Source organism: Barbus barbus (genome assembly GCF_936440315.1).
Source record: "Barbus barbus genome assembly, chromosome: 43".
Classification (NCBI taxonomy): domain Eukaryota; kingdom Metazoa; phylum Chordata; class Actinopteri; order Cypriniformes; family Cyprinidae; genus Barbus; species Barbus barbus.
Window position 1 is genome coordinate 14,120,651 of NC_136721.1, and position 22,048 is coordinate 14,142,698.

Here is a 22,048-nt window from a genome sequence, read left to right on the forward strand (position 1 = left end):
AGATGGATGGATGGGTGGATGGATGGATTGGTGGATGGATGGATGATGGATGGACAGACGGACAGATTGGTGGATGGATGGACGGACGGATGGGATGGATAGATGGATGGACGGACAGATTGGTAGATGGATGGACGGATGAATTGGTAGATGGATGGATGGGTGGGTGGGTGAGTGGGTGGATGGATGGATGGATTGACAGATGGACTGGTAGATGGATGGATGGATGGGTGGATGGATGGACATGAAAGGAAGGATGGATGGATGGGTAGTCAGGTGTATGGATGGACGGACTGGTAGATGGATGATTGATGGACAGACTGATGGATGGATAGATGAATTGGTGGGTGGATGGATGGATGTGTGCATAGATGAATGGATAGATAGATAGATAGATAGATAGTAGATAGATCGATAGATAGATAGATAGATAGATAGATAGATAGATAGATAGATAGATAGATAGATAGATAGATAGATAGATAGATAGATTTACCTCCAGTCTGAGACGCTTGCACAATCTACGTGCTATCATTCCTCGTGCATAAGCCTGGATTGTCAGGACCGCATGGAAGCGCTTTGAGAACGTCCGCCGCACCAGGAAGCCACGGCACCAGGCCTGGAGCAGAGTGATGCATGTCCTGGATGCTTGGTACGCTAGGTACAACTTCCGTGACCTATACAAGGCCTGGAGCCGCAAGAAACCTACACGCATCTGAAATGAAAACATAATTATAATCATACAAAACCTCAGTGCATATTACTGTATGTCTGCTTAGGTTTCACTGAGAGCATGCCAACTCACCACAGCGTAGTGCTTTCTAGAGATGTAGCCTCTCCATATTCGCTGGATTAATGTCACAGCCTTTCTAACCCTTAGGAAGTTAGTTCTGGAAAACAAAGATGTTAATTTGAAAACATGTTTTAGATGTTAATTTTTTAGTTTTTTTGGCTGCTCTTCTTTTCCTCGTACCTCTCTTTCTGACCTCTCACAGTCTTCTGGATGAGAATGACCTTGTTTGTGATGGCTTTATCTCTTTCAATTTCCAGCTGCATGTCATGATGATCCTACAGCAAGTATAGACCAAGTATACAATTTGTCACAAATATAAAACAAAGCCAAATCTTCGGAAAAATGTTTATTTGTGGCAAACCTTCAGAAAGATTTTTGTCTTTCCTATCTGCCAGTCATCATCTCTCTGCAGAACTGACACAACAATGCGCTGAGAGGTCCCTCGCAGATCTTCCTGTAAGAGGACACAGATTCAGAGCTACCTCCTAACAGCAGATTATCAGCACTTGTCAAAAAATATCACCAGATGACAATTCTAAGAGAGTGCACAGAAAAAAGCTTTAATAAGAGTTGTCAAGCAAACAACATACTCCAGACCTGCACGTCACATCTGTTTACTGCATTAACACTGTAACACTTTAGACTCGCCTGTTTGAAGGCTGGTTTGACCCCAGGCATAAGAACCCGATAACGGTCCACAAACTCAGCGAATGTGTAGCGTATGGGATATCCAGCTCTGCGTATGCGGATAGTTTCCATCATCCCGGAGTAGCGTAACTGCCTGACACACAGTCCTCTATCAAACATCTACAGAGGAGAGAATGAGTGCTGGTATTCAGGGCTCAGTAAAATTTTTATTTGCAAAATTAGGATTATATCTTATGTTAAGACAATATATCTTAATATTGATTTATACAATATATAAATTTATCGTTGTAAGATTTTCGCAAACTTTAAGCATATATCTAACAAAATGTAACTAGAAAAAAGTTATAAAAAATATTCTCTGCAAACAATCCTAATAAAAAAACAAAAAACAAAAAAAAAACTATGCCATAATTTATTTGAATTTATTGGATTAATTGTACCTGAAGTATACTTGCAATTGTTCCACTTTAGCACAATCAAATATACTCCAGTATATCTTTAGTTGGACTTTAGCACTACCTCTGTGCAATTAATGTGCAATAAGCACAAAAATAGTTGTTCCAGTTTAGCAGACTTTAAGTATACCATTTTAGTATACCAAAAGTACAATTGCAGGACATTTTTTTAAGCACATAAATATGTAAATGTATTTGTAGAATACTTGGCATAAAATTTATGTATTTCAAATACATTTAATATATTTTTCACTAAGGAAACTCCTTGATATCAATTTTACTTTTCTTAAAAGTTCTAATTTGTTGATAATTTGACTGGAAAACAAGACAAAAATTCTGAAAGAAGAATTTTTAGATTTTTTTCTAATGTAAATCCATCCATCCTCAATATCACTTGTCCTATGTAGGATCGTGGTAAATGAATGAATGAATGATTGAATGGATAAATGAATGAAACCTTCTATCCATCCTCAATGCCATTTGTCCTATGTAGGATTGTTGTAAATAAATAAATCTATAGATAGATAAATAAATACATAAATCCACCCATTCTCTATACCATTTGTCCTATGTAGGGCTGTGGTAAAGAAAGAAAGAAAGAAGGTTGTGAGCCTTCACATTATCCTCATTGTTGAGCCCTAATTAAATGTTTAAATTATCTGCATCTTATCTTCAAACACACACAAAGACACTCACCACCACACTCACTCACCATGGGCTTTTTGAGCTCATTGGGTTTAATACAGCGCACAAAGAAAGGCTGACAGACGCTCAACGTCCTCATGAGCAGCTCGAGTGAGCGCTTAAACTGACTGCTCAGAGTCAGGGAACGCTTCCTTGTCTCCATTCCCTGAAAACACAGAAATCTCCCATTAACATCATACAAAAATAAGTTAAACTCACAAGAGAGGACCTCACACAAAAACACACATCACAAAAGCACATCACACAAAACTACAACACCTTTCTGTGTGGCCCTTTTTTGGTCCAATCTATTCTTCTTTCTTTCCTTCCTTTAATAAATGTATTTTTTTCATATTCTCTCACTCTCTCATCACATTTCTTCAGGACCTTCATTGGTTGCTTGCATCCTTCTCTGTCTATCTCTCTCTTGCTGTTATTCCATACACTTTCCATGCAGATGCTTTAAGAAGGCATTGTAAAGAAAATCAAGTAGTTTCTCCCTTCCTCAATCTTCACTCAGCACCAGGAAAAAGAGTCAACGGAATTTATCTCGAAAAAAAGAAAAAAACTCAAAATAATGCTGAAAAACACCAATGAGAACAAGCCGCATCTAACTTGAAACAGATTCTGTCTGTGATGAGTAACGTTTTTCCTCAATTCATCTGGAGAATAATGCCACTGTTAGAGCTATTAAATTATTCTGTCAGCGTGCCCTTACCGATTACTTTAACAGAACCCATTTCCAAAAGAGAAGAAAACCACAGGAATGAGTTTTAGTAAGGGACTATTGAGAAAATGTAGTTCAATAGGAGACTGAGAGGGACACAAACCATGCCATTGATTACCTTTTGAAGGGATGCAGTGGGCTCCAAATAGCCACACAGAAACTGAGGCCAAAAATAAGGTAAAAGATTCAGGGACAGAGTGAGGATAGAAGAGAGAAAGAGAGAGAGAGACAGAAACAGAATTGAGCCAAGTCTGTTGAGAATCAGCCAAGAAAGATTAGGGCTGACATTACCAGAGAGAGAGAGTGAGTTACAGCAAGCAGAGTTAGTCAGACTGTGCTGACACTGTCACACAGAGTCATGTTAAAGACGGTGTGTTTTTCCAAGTGCAATTATACTAGCTTTTAATATGCAACCCTGACATAAACCTGCATGGCCAGCATGCAGGTTATTTATTTGGCCTCACTGGCGTGTCATGAGCATATTAATGCTGAGCAAATATGGATTCAGTATTGGAAAAGGGCATCACCATAGCAACATCAGCTTGGAAGATTTGCTTGATGAACTTGTTTTTGGACGAGTGCACGAGTTGGATGATGTCACTGTGGAGGTTGTCTCGGTTTTTCTCCAGGAAACCTGAACAATGAACCAGGAGGGGATTAGGTTAACCTTTCAATGGAAACATAAACATTGTCATTCATATTTTATCATTTTTATTTATTTATTTTTTAAATATGATGAATATGGGATAAACTACAGTTAGAGCCAAAAGTGTGTGTCATCCTGATGGGGCATAATGATGCAATAATGACAGACTGATTGTATATTATTCTTGCTTGCTTAATAAGCAGCTATTAAGTAAATAAGGAAAGTATAGTCATGAAGTGTCGATTTGAGTTGAAATTAGAGAGGGAAAAGTGGCAAATAATTATATTGTATAATTTTATATACATTGCACTACTGTTCAGAAGTTTAGGGTCTGTAAGATCAGTTCATATTTTTCAAAGACACCTCTTATGCTTTATCATGGCTGTATTTATTTGAGCAAAAAAATCTGTAAAAACAGTAATATTGTGAAATATTATTCCAATTTAAAATATCTGTTTTTTAATTTAACATAATTTAAAAAGTAATGCATTCCTATGATGGAAAAGCTGAATTTTCAGCAGACATTACTCCAGTCTTCAGTGTCACATGATCCTTCTGAAATTGTTCTGATATGTTGATTTGGTGCTCAAGAAACGTATTATTATCAATGTTGAAAACAGTGCTGCTTAATATCACTGTTGAAACTGATCATTCTTTAGGACTCTTTTGCGAACATAAAATACTGTCACTCTTGATCCATTTAATATATCCATGCTTGTGTATATTTAAGTGTATGAAAAGTGTATTATGTTTATAAATATAATCAATTGTTGAATAATCATATACCTCATATTATTAACAATAATATTATCTCACTTTGAGAAACTACTGTATTCTCAAAAATCTGCAAGTACAGTGTTTTAAAGATTTGAAACTGAAATTAGATTTTTTTTTGTATTTAAAGTGTTTTTACATAGTTGTGCCTTCTTTTGTTGTAAAGCGCTATACAAATAAATGTATTATTATTATTATTAACTGTTTAATTCAGACATGTGTACCTTTAGTTTCATAGTGCACGACTCCAGCAAAGTGCTGAATGCCAAACTGCGTCTCGTGACTGTGCTTAGGAGGGAAGTAGTTGGTATTAAGTTTGTGCTGGGAGTTTAGCTTGTTCAGCATGGTAGCATCTGTTCCCTACAAAACACAGCATGAACAGAAACACAGCACACAGTCATGGCTAGATATCCTCTGTTCAACTGATAAATAAAAAAATGATGTAAGATAGGTACTCAGAACTGAACCAGCTATCTGTGCTGCTCTATGGAAAGTCCAAATGCACAGCACATCAACAAACTCAAACTTTACCTTTGGGAACTTGCTCTCCTCATCAATAAGGGAAATGATATTCATAGGTTTGATGGCAATCATATCCAAGGCATCCTGGTTGTCAGTGAACTCGATGTGCTGCCAGTTAATATCTTCCAGGTTGTACTCCTCCTGCTCCAGCTTGAAAACGTGGCGAACGAAGAATTGCTGCAGGTTCTCATTTGCAAAGTTGATGCACAGTTGCTCAAAACTACAGCAGGAATGAATAAAATTAGTACCAGTTTGGCCAAAAAAAGGCCTTTTAGATGCAAGACCTGGTGCAAACCGGTTGTGTTTGCAGAAATTAAAACAATCTAGAATTTTCTATTTACTAGTACGCACCTGTTAATAGTGAAATTCTCAAAGCCAAAGATGTCGAGCAGGCCTATAGACCTGCGAACAGTCTTGTTTTCTGTGGAAGGAGCCCTATAGATGGCAGCATTGATTTTATCCACTATCCACACAAATAACCTGCCATAGATTCCCTGATGGAGACAAAAATCACCCACTTAGTGGATATTGATGACTTCTGTGACAAATTGAGAATCAAAACTGGGCCGCTTATTTATTGGGAACAATCTCACCTTGACAAAGGCATCACGGACATCCAGCCCCTGCTCCACGCTGAGAGGGGTGGACACACTTTCACCCCTGGTGATCAGTGTACGTGTGGTCAGACAAGCCATGACGTCCTGAGGGTCTACCTGTTAAAAGAAAGAACCAGCATAGTTCATTGATAGCCGACCAATTCAATAACTGGTCAAAGGTAAATATATTACGATATGTAGGCTACATTTAAAAAAATTAATTACAGAAAGGTTATTGAATGTTTATTCATAGTTATACTACAATATTAATATATTTATTTAATATAGCAATGCACTGTTAAAATTAATGTTCCGAAATAAATAAGATTTTTTTTGGCACAGCATAGATGTGAAAAATTATTAGTGCAAATTAGAAAAATTGGTTAATTTATGAATTTTTGTATTATCAAACTTGTATAGGGTCGAATTCAGCTCATTATAATTACCTTGTTGAAAAAAACTTTTGGTAACACTTTACTTAAAGCCTTTCTGTATAATTCTTTATAAAAGTAGTTTTAATGCATTAATTATGCCTTGTAATGCACCTTATAATGTACAGTTTCATGAATAATTGTAACCATTATAACACTTTTCAAATCATTGTTACACTACTATATTTTAAATTTGGTTTTAATTATTTACGACAAGATATTATGTATTAAAATGTACATTATGAGTAATTATAATGCATTATAGCCTCTAATAACCTTTTAGAATGGATTATACATAAAGGCTTTAAGTAAAGTGTTACCAAAATATTTTTTTTGATATTGAAAGACTTTGACTAATGCATAAATTATAACATTACTTTATGTTCTTACATCTGTCAATGCAAAATCTAATTGAGCCCACAAAACATATTATTTAATATTCATATTGAATTTATTCATTAATTTATTCATAATAGTATTCAAAGGCAAAGTCAAGTCAAATATGACACTAAATTTCTTTTACAGTGTAATTAAAATATGGTGCACTGAAAAGTGTATTGATTCTCAAATGTCCCTTTCTCAGTATGCTTGTGATGCTTTATATCTTACCACAAGGGGGCAGACATAAGCAAAGAAAATTATTTTTAGACAGCATTGAGCCACAGCCATTTAAATCAAACTGAAAACAGAACAAAGATTGTGGCCAGTGGAAATATGCAGAAAGACGTAGAAATCATAAAGACTGACAGCAGAGTGCTGCTGATAACAACGTTAGAATAAAAGTCTGATGCTCACTAATGACTACATTTATCTCAGAGCTAATAAGAGAGATGAATCTGAACAAGACAACAGAAACAAACCCCTTCAAGTAACAGCAGCTTTGAGATGGCAATAAATGGATGCAAAAATGTGATTAAACCAAAGCTAATAGTCATGTACGGAGACCTTTTACTTTATTCACTTTCCTTGTTCTACGCAATTCTTCAGCGGAAAATATTCAGCGAACGTTACCTGACCTTACATAGGTTGTGTGGTCTATGGGTTAATGTTAACTAAAGCTATTTGAGCATAATTGTAGCAACTCACATTCAAGTCTCGCTCCATTCTAGTACCGAAGGCCCACTTTTCACCATTCACTTCATTTCATAGCTTAAAATAAAGTCTCAGACTAGAATATCTTGTTTATATGGAAGCTAGATAAAGTTTATAATAAGAAAGTCACATTATGAGATATAAATATACACTGTGAGATACAAGGTCATAACTATAAAGTTGTAATTACAAGAAAAATGTTGCTATTGCGAGATATAAAGTAACATTGTGAGATATAAAGTCACAAATATGAGAAATAAAGTTGCAGTTATGAGATGGAGAATGTACAGTTAAGTCATAAAGTCACAATAATGCAAAACAGTCACATTGTGAGATTTAAAGTCACAACGTGCGATATAAAGCTGCTATTAAGAGAAATAAAATTTCAATTGTGAGATGCAAACTCACATTCTTAAATACAATCACAATAATGTGCAACAGTCACATTCGGTGATATAAAGTCACAATTACAAGAACTAAAATTGTATAGGAGCCTAATTGTGAGATATAAAGTCACAAATATGAGAAATAAATTTGCAGTTGTGAGATGGAAAATATACAGTTGAGATATAAAGTCACAATAATGCAAAACAGTCAAATTGTGAGATAAAGTCACAATGTGCGATATAAATTTGCAATTATGATAAATAAAATATCAGTTGTGAGATACAAAGTCAAATTGTTAAATATAGTTACAACGGTCACATTTTGTGACAAAGTCGCAATTACAATAACTAAAACTGTATAGGAAAACATATTGTGAGATATAAAGTCACAAAATCAAGGAAGATTCACTTTGTGAGATATGAAGTCGCATATTACGAGAAATAAAGTTGCAGTTTTCACTCTGAGGTGGAAAGGAGTATCCATATGCTTCACTCAAATGAATTTCACAGTAAAGAAATAAAAAAATGGTTTTCAAATGGCCATTCATGTGACTTTAAAGCTCTCTCGTGCAATCACATGAACCTCACCTCCAACAACGTGGCTGCTTTGGCCAGGTCAGGTGAGCGAACCACCACACAGGTATCCAGGTTCTTCAGCGTTCGAGCTGTTGGGGCAACACAAATGATATGTGCAATTTAGCTTGTCTGTCTCCTCTTGTGGGCGAACAATTATTAATAATAACATCTTCCATTAACACTATCCACCTTCAAAGCGCAGGTTACCCATATGCAGGATGGCAGCCAGCAGTTTGGAGATCTCCCAGTTTTCAGTGTCAGTAAACATCAGGACCTTCATGGCTGACAGAATGCTGGAGTACTCCTTCATATCATTCCTCCCCTCACACACTGTACAGTTTCCCTGAATGACAGGCCAAGATAGAAAGATAGAGCGGACACATACACGCAAGCCTTTTACACACTCTCTTTGTTCCTCTACTGCCACTAGACAGATATCAACAAGCAAGATATGTTTTCTTGTTATTTAAAGGAACAGTTCACTCAAAAATCTGTTATCATTTACTCTTTCAAACCTGTATGACTTATTTTCTTCAATGGAACACAAAAGGAGAAATTTTGAAGAATGTCCTGGCTGCTTGTTTCCACAAAATGAAGGTGAATGGGAATTGTTGTTGTCAAGCTCCAAAATGACAAAAAGCACAATAAAATCACAAAACAGTCAATATGACTTCAGAAGACTTGGAATACAGTGCACAATTAATTTGGGCCACTTATATTCAACTTTATGCCATTTCATTTGTCATTGGAGAAAGACAAAAATATTCTTCAGAATAATTACATTTTGTGTTCCACAGTGGAATATAGTCATACAGGTTCAGAACTACATGAGAATTTTCATTGTTGGGTGAACTATTCCTGTAATGGAAAGATCTATTCAAATGCTTTCATAAGGTACAAGAAACTGCATAAAAGTGCATTAAACAGGCCCTCACCATAGTAAGATAATTGTAGTCTGTGGCCAGGCCCAGGCCTAATTTAGTCTTCTGATCAGGGCTCATGCCTGCCAGCATACAGTAGAATACATGGTAGTTCCTCTCATTGGCTGCCTGCAAAGACAGTTCAATATAATCATATCACTGACATCCCCATAATCAATAGCACGATAAAGAGACTCGTTTTGCCGATCCTCTTTCACCTGTCTGCAAACTCTTGATTTCTCCAGCAGGTACTGCTCAATCTTTGCCCCCTCGATAGCTCCTCGCTTGTTGAAGTGAATGTCTACGTATTTTCCAAACCGACTGGAGTTGTCATTGCGTATGGTCTTGGCATTACCAAATGCTGTGGGAACAGGGTAAACAAAGGAAGAAATCTCAATCCCACAGTTTTAGACATTTATTGAAGACACAGAAGAACAGCAAAGTATTTGCTGTAGTTACAAAGCCCTGCTGATTTTCATACATGGTTGAACAAATTTGTGAATTCAAGGCTCTTTTTTCAAATCATGAATTGGAATTTGAATTGAGAATACACAGCAGAAAAATTTTTCTAATTCTCTCTCTATATATACACACTTTGGAAATATTCCTGTGTCTCTCATAGCTACAGCCGAACACCTTTTGATGTGTGAGCAGCATGTAAGAAATACTACTGCTGCAAATATAACATACATAAAATAACCCCCCATGGCATACATGAATCACCTCGTAGCAGATCTATACAGGTGGAGCTTGGGAAGGTGGAGGGCTTCTGAAGCACGCTGCGAAACTGCTACAACAGACACTAGTTATATATTTGAATGTTGAGTAGAGAGCTCATTGGCTACCGATACAGGAGAGAACCAATGAGCTGTGCCATGTGATAATCATGTCATATTCATGTCATTAGGTCAGATTAAGTTAGACCTATCAGACTGCACCATCCAGAGTTTCATGCCTGAACTCTGTGTGTATATATATATATATATATATATATATATATATATATATATATATATATATATATATACATGTGTGTGTGTGTGTGTGTGTGTGTGTGTGTGTGTGTGTGTGAGCAACATCTTAATAGGTCAATATAACTCTTCTAATTAAATTATTATTACTGTGTTTCGGTAGTGACAAATTTGGGGAGAGGACAAATATCCCAAAACTTTCTGAAAATACAATATCAGAATTAACTGCACAATTAATAGAAATGAGTACCATGCATGGATATTATACAATTTACATACATACAATTAAAAATATATTAATTTTATTAATGCATATTATTTTATTATTGTATTAAAAAACTACTGAACTGTTTTAAACATGATTTTATTCCTACTTTCTTAAAATAAAATTCAAATTACAAAAGTTTTTCCTACTAATTTTAAAGGAATATTCAATTCTATTCTGATTGGCATACCACCCTCCTTTCACAGTACAGTGTAATTAACAAGTGACACAAGCGTTAGTTTATCAACACATTTTGGTAAACAAACAGCCTGAGTTCTGGCTCAAAGCCTGAAGCTTGCTCATGAGGCTTATGCATGTGAGGAGCTGGGCGTGAATCCATAAGTACTGATAAGGTACAGAAACAAGAAGCGTTAGGCCCCGTTCACACTGACAGTGATTAAATTGCTGGAGGTCACAAGCCACTTGAAATCAAGGAAAATCGCCAACTCTCATTAAAAATTGATGATGTCCGGTTGTCTCATCACTCTACATCACATTCAGTGTGAACGCTCCTTTACTAATAGGGTGTAGAGCAGATCACAGGGCCGTGTTGTGACCTAGCACTGAAGCTACCGCTGGAAATCACTAGATCAATGTCAGACAGGTAGGGTTTATGTCATTAGGTTTAGAGATGATCTGACCTTCTAAAATAGGGTTGGCCTCCAGAACCTGCTGCTCAATCCAGGAGTGTTGGCCACTGATAGCTGCCAGGAACTGTAATATGAGTTTGGTGCTCTCCGTCTTCCCAGCTCCAGATTCACCGCTGAACACGCACAGTCAACACAGTTATTGGCACTAACCAGTGAATTACATTGTGTTAAAAATAAAAAAACACTTAAACTTACCCTAAACCTTTACAGGGTGTGATTTACCTGATGATACAGCACTGGTCCTTGTTGTTTCTTTGCATACTGAAGTAGCAGTTGTCTGCAATGCCAAAGATGTGTGGTGGCATCTCTCCTATCTTTTTGTTTGTGTAGAGGCGGATATGATCAGGTGTGTAGATGGGCAGGAGCAGGTATGGATTCACCGCAATCAGGATTGATCCCGTGTACGTCTGAAATACATTATTGTAAACACATAATTGAGTGTTTACAGGGCTCCAGACTGAAAAAAACAAGCATATGCAACAATAATTTAAAATCTAGGCACTGGTGGTGACAATCAAAAGAAATTTGCATGTGTAAACATGAAGTTTCACAAAACAGTTTTAAACTTGTTTGCAGTTTTAATCAGACTCGCTCAGTCGGTGAATGATTCATTACTGAAGTCACAATTGACTCCTACGAGTCATTTCTGGTTATGAATCATTACATAAAAGAAACTTTCCGAGTGAGATACTGTATAACTTTGTAAAACTATGGTAAATATTGTATAACCAAATGTTAACTTTTTAAGCACGGTGAAGAAGCAGAAACAAGCAATTTCATGTAATCAGATGCATATGTAAAATAACACATTCATCAAACATTAACGTTAATGTAACCAAATTAAATTTCAACCCAGGAAGTGGTATAAGATTGTGCAAGCTCTAGGGGTGTTGATGGAAGTGATTTACTTCAGCTATGATTTGATCGTCATTCTGAATCTGATCCTGATGTAATCTTTGACAAAAACATGATTTCTCAGCTTTTTGTTTCATATGTTAATTCTTTTCATGAAACTTGCCCACATTCAAAAAAATAATGTATGAAGCTAGAATAAAACAGTTTCTTTTGTTGAAAAACAGAGGCTCTGTTCTTTCTTTTGACAAAATGCATGTTCAGGTATTCATACAATAAAATATTCTGGGGGCAATTATTTTTTTTTCTAAAAATGATCAAAAATGCTGGCAGTAGTTGGAAACTTCTTTAAAAACACTGGAAGGGAAGGAGTTAAAATACTTTCCTCAATATGCTGATACAACTATTATAAGTAAGATTAAATATGAACTGTATTGATTTTTTTAACACTGTATAATCATCTATGACATTTGCATCACATGCTGTTATCATCATGTAACATCATAGTATTTCCTGTTCCTCTTTCAAACTGCCATGGCAGAATTTCCATGTTTCAGCTCTTTTGTTCAGTTGAATAACATCACTGAAACATATATCTTTAATACCATCAAAATACAAATTTGGACAAAGCACGATTTAAGCATTGTGGGTGACAACTGGTGGTCTTTATGAATAAGTCAGACCCATCAATTTACTACAATGATGTGCTTCAAACCATCAAGAAAGAGCAAGTGACAAGAAACTGAAGACTGAAAAACCTCTAGATAGATAAAACGTAAATAAATCTGAGCAGCTAGAACACATTTCCATACAAATGAATCCTAGCAGTGGTGTACCTCATGAAAAGAGGAATGACCCTAAAATAGGATATTTTGCTTATGCCAAGCGATTGAACTGATTCAAGCATTATTTTAAAAGCCTATGACAAAGTTACAATGCATTAAGTATTCTAGTGGTGAAAACGGCTAAAGGGGATTCATTGATGAAACTAAATAAAAGGTCACATTTCACGAAGCCAATTTTCTGCAGCCTGAAACCAAAACAATGAGCAAAAAAGCTATACCATCTAAGAGACCAAAACAAATCATTCATTCAATCTTTTTACGGAATGAAAACACATGCCCTGATTTCACATTCTGTAAATGCTACAATGAAGGTAAAATGTTTTGGTCTCCATACATTGTACAGTCATAAATCAATGCCAGTATTCTTTCTAACGACAGTCTATTTTTCTGAATGAACGAGCTTTGGAGCATAAAATCTTTAAAAAAGTTTATTACAGCGACTTAGAATTAATGCTAAGCAGAAACAAGCCAATGATATCTGAAATTTAAAGTCAACATTTTGCTGTTTTTCGACCCATTTTACTTTAATAATCTGATGTAATTCTTTGTGAAAACATCAACTTGAATTTGACCAAATAAGCCCTAAATACGAATCTGACTATTGGTTAACATTATTCTAAAGTTCACCAAAAATGAAATTTACCCCATGATTTACTCACCCTCAAGACATCCTGAGTGTATATGACTTTCTTCTTTCAGACGAATACAATCAGAGTAATATTAAAAAACGTCCTGGCTCTTCCAAGCTTTATAATGACAGTGAATGGGGGTCGAGATTTTGAAGCTCAAAAAACTGCATCCATCCATTATAAAGAAAGACTCCACACAGCTCTAGTGGGTTAGGTGTAGCATAAGCTCTGGTGAGAATATGCTAGTCTCACGAGAACCATATACAACAGTTAGTGGAAGCTAGAGATTACAGTTTATAAAGTTTTTAGTATGTATATTTTTCTTTAAAAAAAAACTTTATTAACATATGAACATCACCAGACAGAGAAATGTTAAAGGTCACGCTTACATATATGACCCTGTCGTTGTAACGGATCAGGAGATTTCTGAGGATACCAGCTTCATTCAAGTCCCCGAGACGGATCATGTCCTCCACCCCATGAATGGAGGTTGGGTGCATAGGTTTGATGTTTGTAGCATTCTGAAGAGGGATCCGGTGCTCCTACATAAGGGGTAATTACAGACTATTACTAATAAAACAGATAAAAAATTCTAAATTCACTTAAAGGGGTCATCGGATGCCCATTTTCCACAAGTTGATATGATTCTTTAGGGTCTTAATGAAAAGTCTTAAACATACTTTGGTTAAAATTTCTCAATGGTAGTGTAAAACAACACCCTTTTTACCATGTCAAAATCAGCTCTGTTTTCAGCAACCCGGTTTAGTGTATGTTTCCTTAAATGCTAATGAGTTCTGCTCACCCCGCCCCTCTCTTCCGTGGGGTAATGAGCCGTTCTCATGAGACTGTTTACTTTAGCCTCGGATCTTGCTAACTAGCATGTTATTAGGATAGGCGATTTGCAAACATTCATAAAAGAACCTTATACTCACTTCTGTAGGTGAGGCTGGATCACGAATGATTCGTGTGAACATAAATGCATTTAGGTAGATCGAGGGGCACATTCCCTTCAAAAACAAAGGTAATCCACTGCATCTTCAGCGGCTCACATGTTGGGAATAAACGATGACTGCTATGTTCATTATTACATCCAACAACAAAACACCTCAGTCGCTTAGGAGCCATTCTTGTCTACTCCTGCTCCAGCATCGAAACAATGGCAGACTGATGACAGCTCATTCAGGGCAGGTCTGAGGTAAAACGCTAGTGTCAAACAACAATCGTGGGAAGGACCTGGGTCTGTGTGACATCACACAGACAGACAGCTGAGACTGGCTTGATATGATAAAGGGGAAATGATTTAACGAGATTAAAAAAACAAAACACTGGGTGGAACTTTATCATTATATTGTGGTTGTGTACACTGCCAACAAGTCAAGTCAGGTCAAGTCAACAATACAGATTGTGTCAAAGCACTTAACAGTATCAAAGTGGAGGATAGAGTGCCAGTAATGTATAAAAATAAGATTAAACACTCAATTTTCAGTCAAGGAATTTCATTATTGAATTCAGAGATGCCATTGTCTAGATCAGTTTAGTTTAAATAGCATCTGCGAAATCAAATTGACGATAATCATTAGAAATTAAGTGTCCCCAACTGAGCAAGCAAGAGGCGACAGCGGCAAGGAACCAAAACTCCCTCTGTGACAGAATGGAGAAAAAAAAAAAACCTTGGGAGAAACCAGGCTCAGTCGGGGGGCCAGTTCTCCAACACACATTTCAGTTCAAATAACTTGTAAAAGTGCATGTTGCATCCGATGACCCCTTTAAACCTCCTTTCTGTTCGGTAGAGCAAGAACATTTGTAGTTTACTAACTGGGCTTTTCTCACATATTGGGCACTATTAAGAGTAGTACACAATGAAAGGCCCACCTTTCCTTCATCATCCAAGACCTGGATATGACCCGAGTCACAGAGTTTGACCACGGCGCCAACAGAGACGTCAAACTCACGGCCTGTTCCGAGGTCCAACCAGACATAGTCCCCCTATGGGACAACCCATCAAAAACCAAATCTTTGTCATTGGAAAAATTCACAAATTATTGCAAAAACAATAGTTTAAAGGGATTGTTCACCCAAAAATGAAAATCCTTCATCCTTTACTCACCCTTCACTTGTTCCAAAGCTGTATGAGTTTCTTTCTTCTGTTGAACACAAAAGAAGACATTTTGAAAAATGTTGGTAACCAAACAGCTGATGGTAGCAATTGATTCCATGTTATTAGTTTCCATATTATGGAAGTCAATGGCTACTGTCAGCAGTTTGGTTACCAATATTCTTCAAAATATCTTCTTGTGTGTTCGACAAAAGAAAAAGAAATTGGAACACGTAAATGATGATAGAATTTTCATTTTTGGGTGAAAAAGTAAAGAAGTTCAACATTGAGCAAGAGCATAAGAACCTTACCTGTTGCAGAATGACCATGTTTCTGGTTTAGAGTTTTGACATTAGAAGTCACCATGTGAGGGACCTATACAGGATAAAAACAGAAGGAGATTTAAAAAAAAAAAAAGAATTAAAAATTAAATATAAAGTTAGATCAAATAAAAAAAAGATCAAAGCAAAGGTCAAATAAACCTGCTGTACTGCATGAAATGAAGAAATATATCTATAGGAAAGAAACAGACTGTCCGTGACAGCACGTTCCACACCCTAGGACTTTGCAATAAATTATTAAAAAAGATATTAAGATATTTTTAATAAAAGCAAGAACCTGTGAGCCTGTATCAGAATAGCCTAAGTGTTCTCTGAAGACACATGTTCTAGAATCTGATCAGAGATTCTCACTGCATCACACATTATAAAACTACCCTGTTGGGGCATATTTAAAATTACAATGAAGGAACATTTTCAAAATATAGCTTTAGTAGAGAGGATCTACTGATCCCCAGAATATTAAAGACCAAAAACATCTTTAACTTTGCAGAGCACAGAAGAGCTAATTCTATTAACAATGTGGGTCAAACTACAAAGTAGACACTGCCCCAAACAGACTAGACCAAATATACAGTACATAAAGGTCAGCTGAACTGTTCCATGAGCTAAAATTCTGTTTTTAAACTTTAGTGACGTGACATACGACCAAGTATGGTGACCCATACTCGGAATCTGTGCTCTGCATTTAACCCATCCAAAGTGCACACACACAGCAGTGGTATTGAGGGTGGAGAGAGCACTGTACATTCACTCCCCCCACCTGCAATTCCTGCCAGACCTGAGACTCAAACTCACAACCATTGGATTACGAGTCCGACTCTCTAACCATTAGGCCACGACTTCCCTAAAAACACTACTTTACAGAGGAACACAATTCATTAAACACCAGGAACAGGTCAGTGCAGACATACAGCACATTAATCCAAAGCCCATAAAGTTCATCACTGCTGCTTCTGGCGTGACACTTGTGTATTTGTAAACATTCAAATATTTTAAATTATTATTGAGTATTGTTCATTACTATTTCCCTCTGTGAAATCTTATATGATAACAACAGAGACATTAACAAAAACTAACAAAAACGTTGTTAGTAATGGCAGTTCAGGTTTATATTTAGAATATGACATTTTAAATAAGCCATAAACCTTTTTGCAAATAAAAAACAAACAAATGAACAAATAAATGAATAAAAGCTATGTTTCATTTGATACATTTAGATGACCAACAATAGCTTATCAGCTTAACAATAGCTTATCCATATTTGTATTCTACTTCTCTGTAAACAACATATCTCTTGTAAGATTTGTTTCTTCTCTACTGTACATACACTTCCATCCAAAAGTTTGAGTTAGGTTTTCTAAAGAAATCTCTAAATGTTCTCTAAGGCTGTATTTATTTGATCAAAAATACAATAAAAAGAGTAATATTGTAAAATATTATAATAAAAAATAATTGATTTAGTATATTTTCTATTTAATTTTGTAATTTTTATTTTTTGTTCTTAATGGTCTAATATATTTTCTAACTTAATATAATTTAAAATGAAATTTATTCCTGTGGCAATGCTGACTTTTCAGCAGCAATTATTCCAGTGTTCAGTGTCACATGATCCTTCAGAAATTATTCTAATATGCTGAATTGCTGCTCAAGAAGCCATTCCATTTTGTCAAGCTGTTTGTTTTTTTTACCAAACTGAAAGTTCAAAAGAACAGTATTTATTTGAAAAATATAATTTTCTAACAATGTCAGTGTTGTTACTGTCACTTTTCAATTGAATTATTCAAATACAATTACTGTACATCCTTGATGTATAAAAACATTAATTACTTTTAAATAAACAAAAACAAAATACATACAAACAAAAAATCTTACTTATCCTCAACACTGGAACGGTAATGCACTATACATTTCCTCTAAGCGCTACATGACACCCTGCAAATTCTCTATCACTGGAAATAATCAGTCAGGTACAGTTGCGGATGCTAGATCAGCCATTGTGGCATCCCACCCTGCAATAAAAAAACACAAATCAGGGTTTATTTTAAGATAAGATTGAGACTGTTCACACTGTGGTTGTTAGAAAGCCATTATTAGTACTACAGGATATCATTCAGAATGCCTTTTAAATAATATACCTCTTGTAGCAACTTCCTGATACCAAATATACTTGATGTATGTATTAACACCCTGTGCTACTGAGGATAATTACACAGCTGAGGAAGCAGATCCAATAATAGTTTTATTCAGGGAGAGCTTCCTCAAATCCTTACACATTACATGTCATTACAACCAGCATGAAGCACAGTCCATGAAACCCACAAGACAACGAGCTTCCCTCACTGATTTAAGGCTAATAGACTATGGTCTGGAATTAGTCACAATGACAAAAAGTGGCTAATGGATTGAACGTTTCTATGATTGAGTGGCAATGACATAACTGTCCCTGTTATAACACTGAAAGAGCCGTCAGGGGTGCAGATAGACAGCTTAGATGAGCCTGTGCACTCTGCTAATTGGCCTGCCGAGCAGGTCAAAGGGACAATTTGCACTGTCAACCCCTCACAGATTTGTCTCTAAGCTTTTCACCAGCGTGATTAAGTGCCAACATTCAAGAATAACTCTGTAGTCTGTAGACCTCTGTATTGGCAGGGTTTTGTGCACCTTTGAATGCTTTCAAAATGCATTCGAAGGTCTGATCACTAAGAATAATCAGATCTCAAACTTCAATCTCGAGCTCTCTTTTGATCAATAAATAAAAGAACTTGCATTAAGGAAATATATTCCATGTTCTGGGTTCAGTTCAAGTTAAGCTTACTCCACAGCATTTGTGACATAATGCTGATTATCACAGAAATTAATTACCATGTATACTTCCGTTTCTTTTAAGAAGAAGAAAAGATTGGGGTTTTACAGTAAAACACAATGGAAGTGAATACTTACTATTTCAATAGCATAACCACAAGATGTAAAAAATGTGAGTTTTAATTTGAATTTTGTGTAAAAAAACACACTTACTAACCCTTTGTGTAAATTTAAATTAATAAATATCACAGAAAGATGCTGCTGGGCAGCAGGTGCTGTTGTTGCCATCACAATGGAATACCATGATCCCCAAGTACCTAAAATGACTGCAAAAAATGATTTAAAAGGCTTTGCAGTGCTAATAAGACATTTTAACAAAATTCTTAATTGAAGTGCTTTAAAAAAGATACGCTTCATATTTCTTTTAAATCATCTAAAAATTGGCCCTATTCACTTCCATTGCAAGTTAATTGCTGTAATTAAAGAAAATAACGGCCAGGTCAAACACACACGTGTGGATGGATGGATGGATTAGAGCCCGAGACGCCCAGGCCCTAGCCTGGCCCGTGTCCGACTGCTTATCAGAATTAGAAGGCGAGTCAGGATCAGCAACTTCATCCTTGCGAAACGGACTCAGAAAACACTAGTTTATTAGTAAATAATTCAAATATCTCCTTACTATTTCCCCCATACACATTCATGGTAATTACTTTTGCTGGGGCTTTGCAGAAAGCTTTAGCCTATTGCGTGCATTTGAACGCAGAACTCTTCAGCTGCATTCAAGGCACGCTCTCTGCTGCGGGACACTAAACACAGTCGAGACGCTCTTGACAGTCGTGGCACGGTCTCATGTTGTTTCCACCAGCGTGGCAATTTTCTTTTCATCGCTAATTGATGGATGTCTAAAATATAAAAACAAGGAGAAGCCTAAAACAGGCCCAAGGCCCGGCCTGATTTTTCCATATATATATACATATATACTGATATTTCCTACTGAAAAGCTACATCAAAAAATAGAAATGACTGACTTAAAACCATTTTTAGCTGGTGAAAATCTAGTGTTCTAATAATTTTGGCCTCCACTGTAGATAAAACTTTTGTATATTGTTTATTAAACAAGTTTGCTTGGTTTTTGATAATGTCTATTAATTGTTCTTGTTCATAGAACTATGTTGGCCTGTAACTAATGTAAAAAACAAATGTATGTAATGTATGTTTATCTTTGTTTCTATAACCATTAAGTTGAAATAACTTGAAATAACAGATTTTGGTCTCAGATTTCAATGCGGTCTTTTTGACCCCGCTTTTAGCTCACACAACAAACAGTTAGTAGACACACCAATATGGCAGATATATTACATAATAAAATAAGTGATTCAATGCACCAGACTCCACAGGGTTAAGCGGAGCAGCCCCCATGTGGTCCAGAGCAGGTCAGGTGAGCAGCGGGAGTCTTTAGGAGCTTACACAGATTCCTCTGGATAAGCTCGCCACCAAGCAAACTGTCGTTTGAATATTCCAGCTGAATCATTTGCTTATGCGTAGCTTTATCTTTCAACACTGCATAGCTGATTATTACTTCACCTGCGTCATGAGCACACATAATAAACAATACCTGGTTTAGTTGCCTCACAGATCTATTTTTAGAGTTTGATAGGTCCATGTCACTATTATCAGGTTAGATGTGAGAATGTAGTTTGGGGAGCGAGACTGAGGCATGTGTTTCCTCATGTTCTGACCTCATGGCACACTCAATAAGAAGATTAGCATGGATGTTAATCACATAGATTAAGCACAATATAAAGCCCAATTCTGCTTTTAAAAATGTGATATTTGTTAATGAAATTCCAAATTCGGAAAAGTGGTATAATGCCTAAATGAATTAATGGTTTGATATGTCGGTAGATGCACTTGGCTTTTGCTCATTTGAGTTTTCAAACACTGAGAGACTTACAGTATGTCTGTGTGTCATAGGTCAAACACAGAACTGCTCTCAGCATTGTCCTCTAAAGTAAAATTGCACACAGGATACTCGGAGAAATTATTTCACAAGAATACCGACTTGTGTCCATTTCTACCTGTTTATATACAGAGCACTTCAGTCGTCCTGAAGTCAAAGGGTTTTTGAATGCATTTTTGTTTAAATGCCTGACGTAATGTCTGTGGTTAATACAGGCTCAATATATTTTCACATTTATTCTACATAAATATATAAAAACATAAACACATCAATAATACCCACTTGTGATGTTTTAAAGCTATTACTTGTCAGTTTTGTTTGTGTTTATCATCATTCTTACATTTTATTTGAACTCAAACTTTCAGGAATTTTTTCCTATTATGCAAATTCACTTTTACATATTGTTTGAACATAATTGTTAGTGTTCTAGTGCTAGTGTTGGCAGTGTGTACACAACCACCCTATAATGATAAAAAAATCCACCTGCTCCTTTTTTTAAATCCCCATAAATCATAAGCAGTGTCTCAGAACAAGTCGTTCACAGAATCTGTAAAATGCAAAGCCAAATTTTACAAGCCCCACCCACGACTGTTGACGGACTGTTGCTATATTAGCTTGGCTACTGCCAATTAATTCAAGCTACCAATTAAACTAGTAACTAGCTACACTACACTTATTAGTTTTAATAACTGAGTTGAAAACATATTGATAAACTGTAGCATTTAACATTTGGAAATGCATAACTGAAAACTAAAGATCACTGCTAAAAATTTAGTAGAAAAATAGAAAATTTCCACAAACCTTGTTTTAGTTATTTGCTCCCACACACTGGCAATTTAGAGAAAAAAGCGTCTGGAAAAAATGAACACATTCCGCTATACTGTTCTAGCACATAAGAAGAGATTATAGATCTTAAACTGTCTGGTTTTTCTCGCCTAACTACATCTAATCTCACACTTTATGGGATCAGTTTAATGCCAGAAACACATTTTGAGGAGCACTCTGCCATAATTACAGTCCACAATGCACTTGTGACTGTTACAAAGAACATCCTGCACATTGAATGCATAGAATTAATACTCTAATTAATGCTCCTGAAATCAGTGAATAACTTAACAGTGAAGCGTTGAATAACCAATGAACATGTTTCCTATTGCTCATGCTTTTCTAGACTTATAGGTTAGATGTTTATTTGGCTTGTTTCATAAGCGGTCGTTTGCCCTGGGCCAAGACTCACTAAAGGTCTTAAATCTTGTGCCCCTCTAAACTCTTAATTGCTTTATGCAGCACCTCATTGAGTGCCAGAGGCAGATTAACACAGTCACATCCTCTGTGTCTGTCAGCTCAGAGGCCGTGTCAAAGCAGCAGCACGTCAAAGTAATTCAGTT

General features: G+C 36.1%; 1 protein-coding gene across 1 annotated transcript in view; it reads right to left on the reverse strand.

Annotated features, from left to right (window-relative positions):
• The window catches only part of LOC306861987 (unconventional myosin-VIIa-like), a gene marked incomplete at its 5' end in the record, with an annotated part of 33,585 nt that extends 19,623 nt beyond the window's left edge, over positions 1-13,962 (reverse strand). Inside the window, 18 exons of the mRNA XM_079404549.1 lie at positions 497-715; positions 806-890; positions 974-1,068; positions 1,155-1,247; positions 1,442-1,600; positions 2,609-2,746; positions 3,835-3,941; positions 4,952-5,087; positions 5,259-5,469; positions 5,601-5,743; positions 5,843-5,962; positions 8,343-8,419; positions 8,520-8,673; positions 9,266-9,379; positions 9,469-9,611; positions 11,128-11,249; positions 11,359-11,543; positions 13,852-13,962. Of these exons, the coding sequence (XP_079260675.1) occupies positions 497-715; positions 806-890; positions 974-1,068; positions 1,155-1,247; positions 1,442-1,600; positions 2,609-2,746; positions 3,835-3,941; positions 4,952-5,087; positions 5,259-5,469; positions 5,601-5,743; positions 5,843-5,962; positions 8,343-8,419; positions 8,520-8,673; positions 9,266-9,379; positions 9,469-9,611; positions 11,128-11,249; positions 11,359-11,543; positions 13,852-13,962 (2,412 nt within the window). The remainder of the gene's footprint in view (positions 1-496; positions 716-805; positions 891-973; positions 1,069-1,154; positions 1,248-1,441; positions 1,601-2,608; positions 2,747-3,834; positions 3,942-4,951; positions 5,088-5,258; positions 5,470-5,600; positions 5,744-5,842; positions 5,963-8,342; positions 8,420-8,519; positions 8,674-9,265; positions 9,380-9,468; positions 9,612-11,127; positions 11,250-11,358; positions 11,544-13,851) is intronic.
• Positions 13,963-22,048: the final 8,086 nt, after the last annotated feature.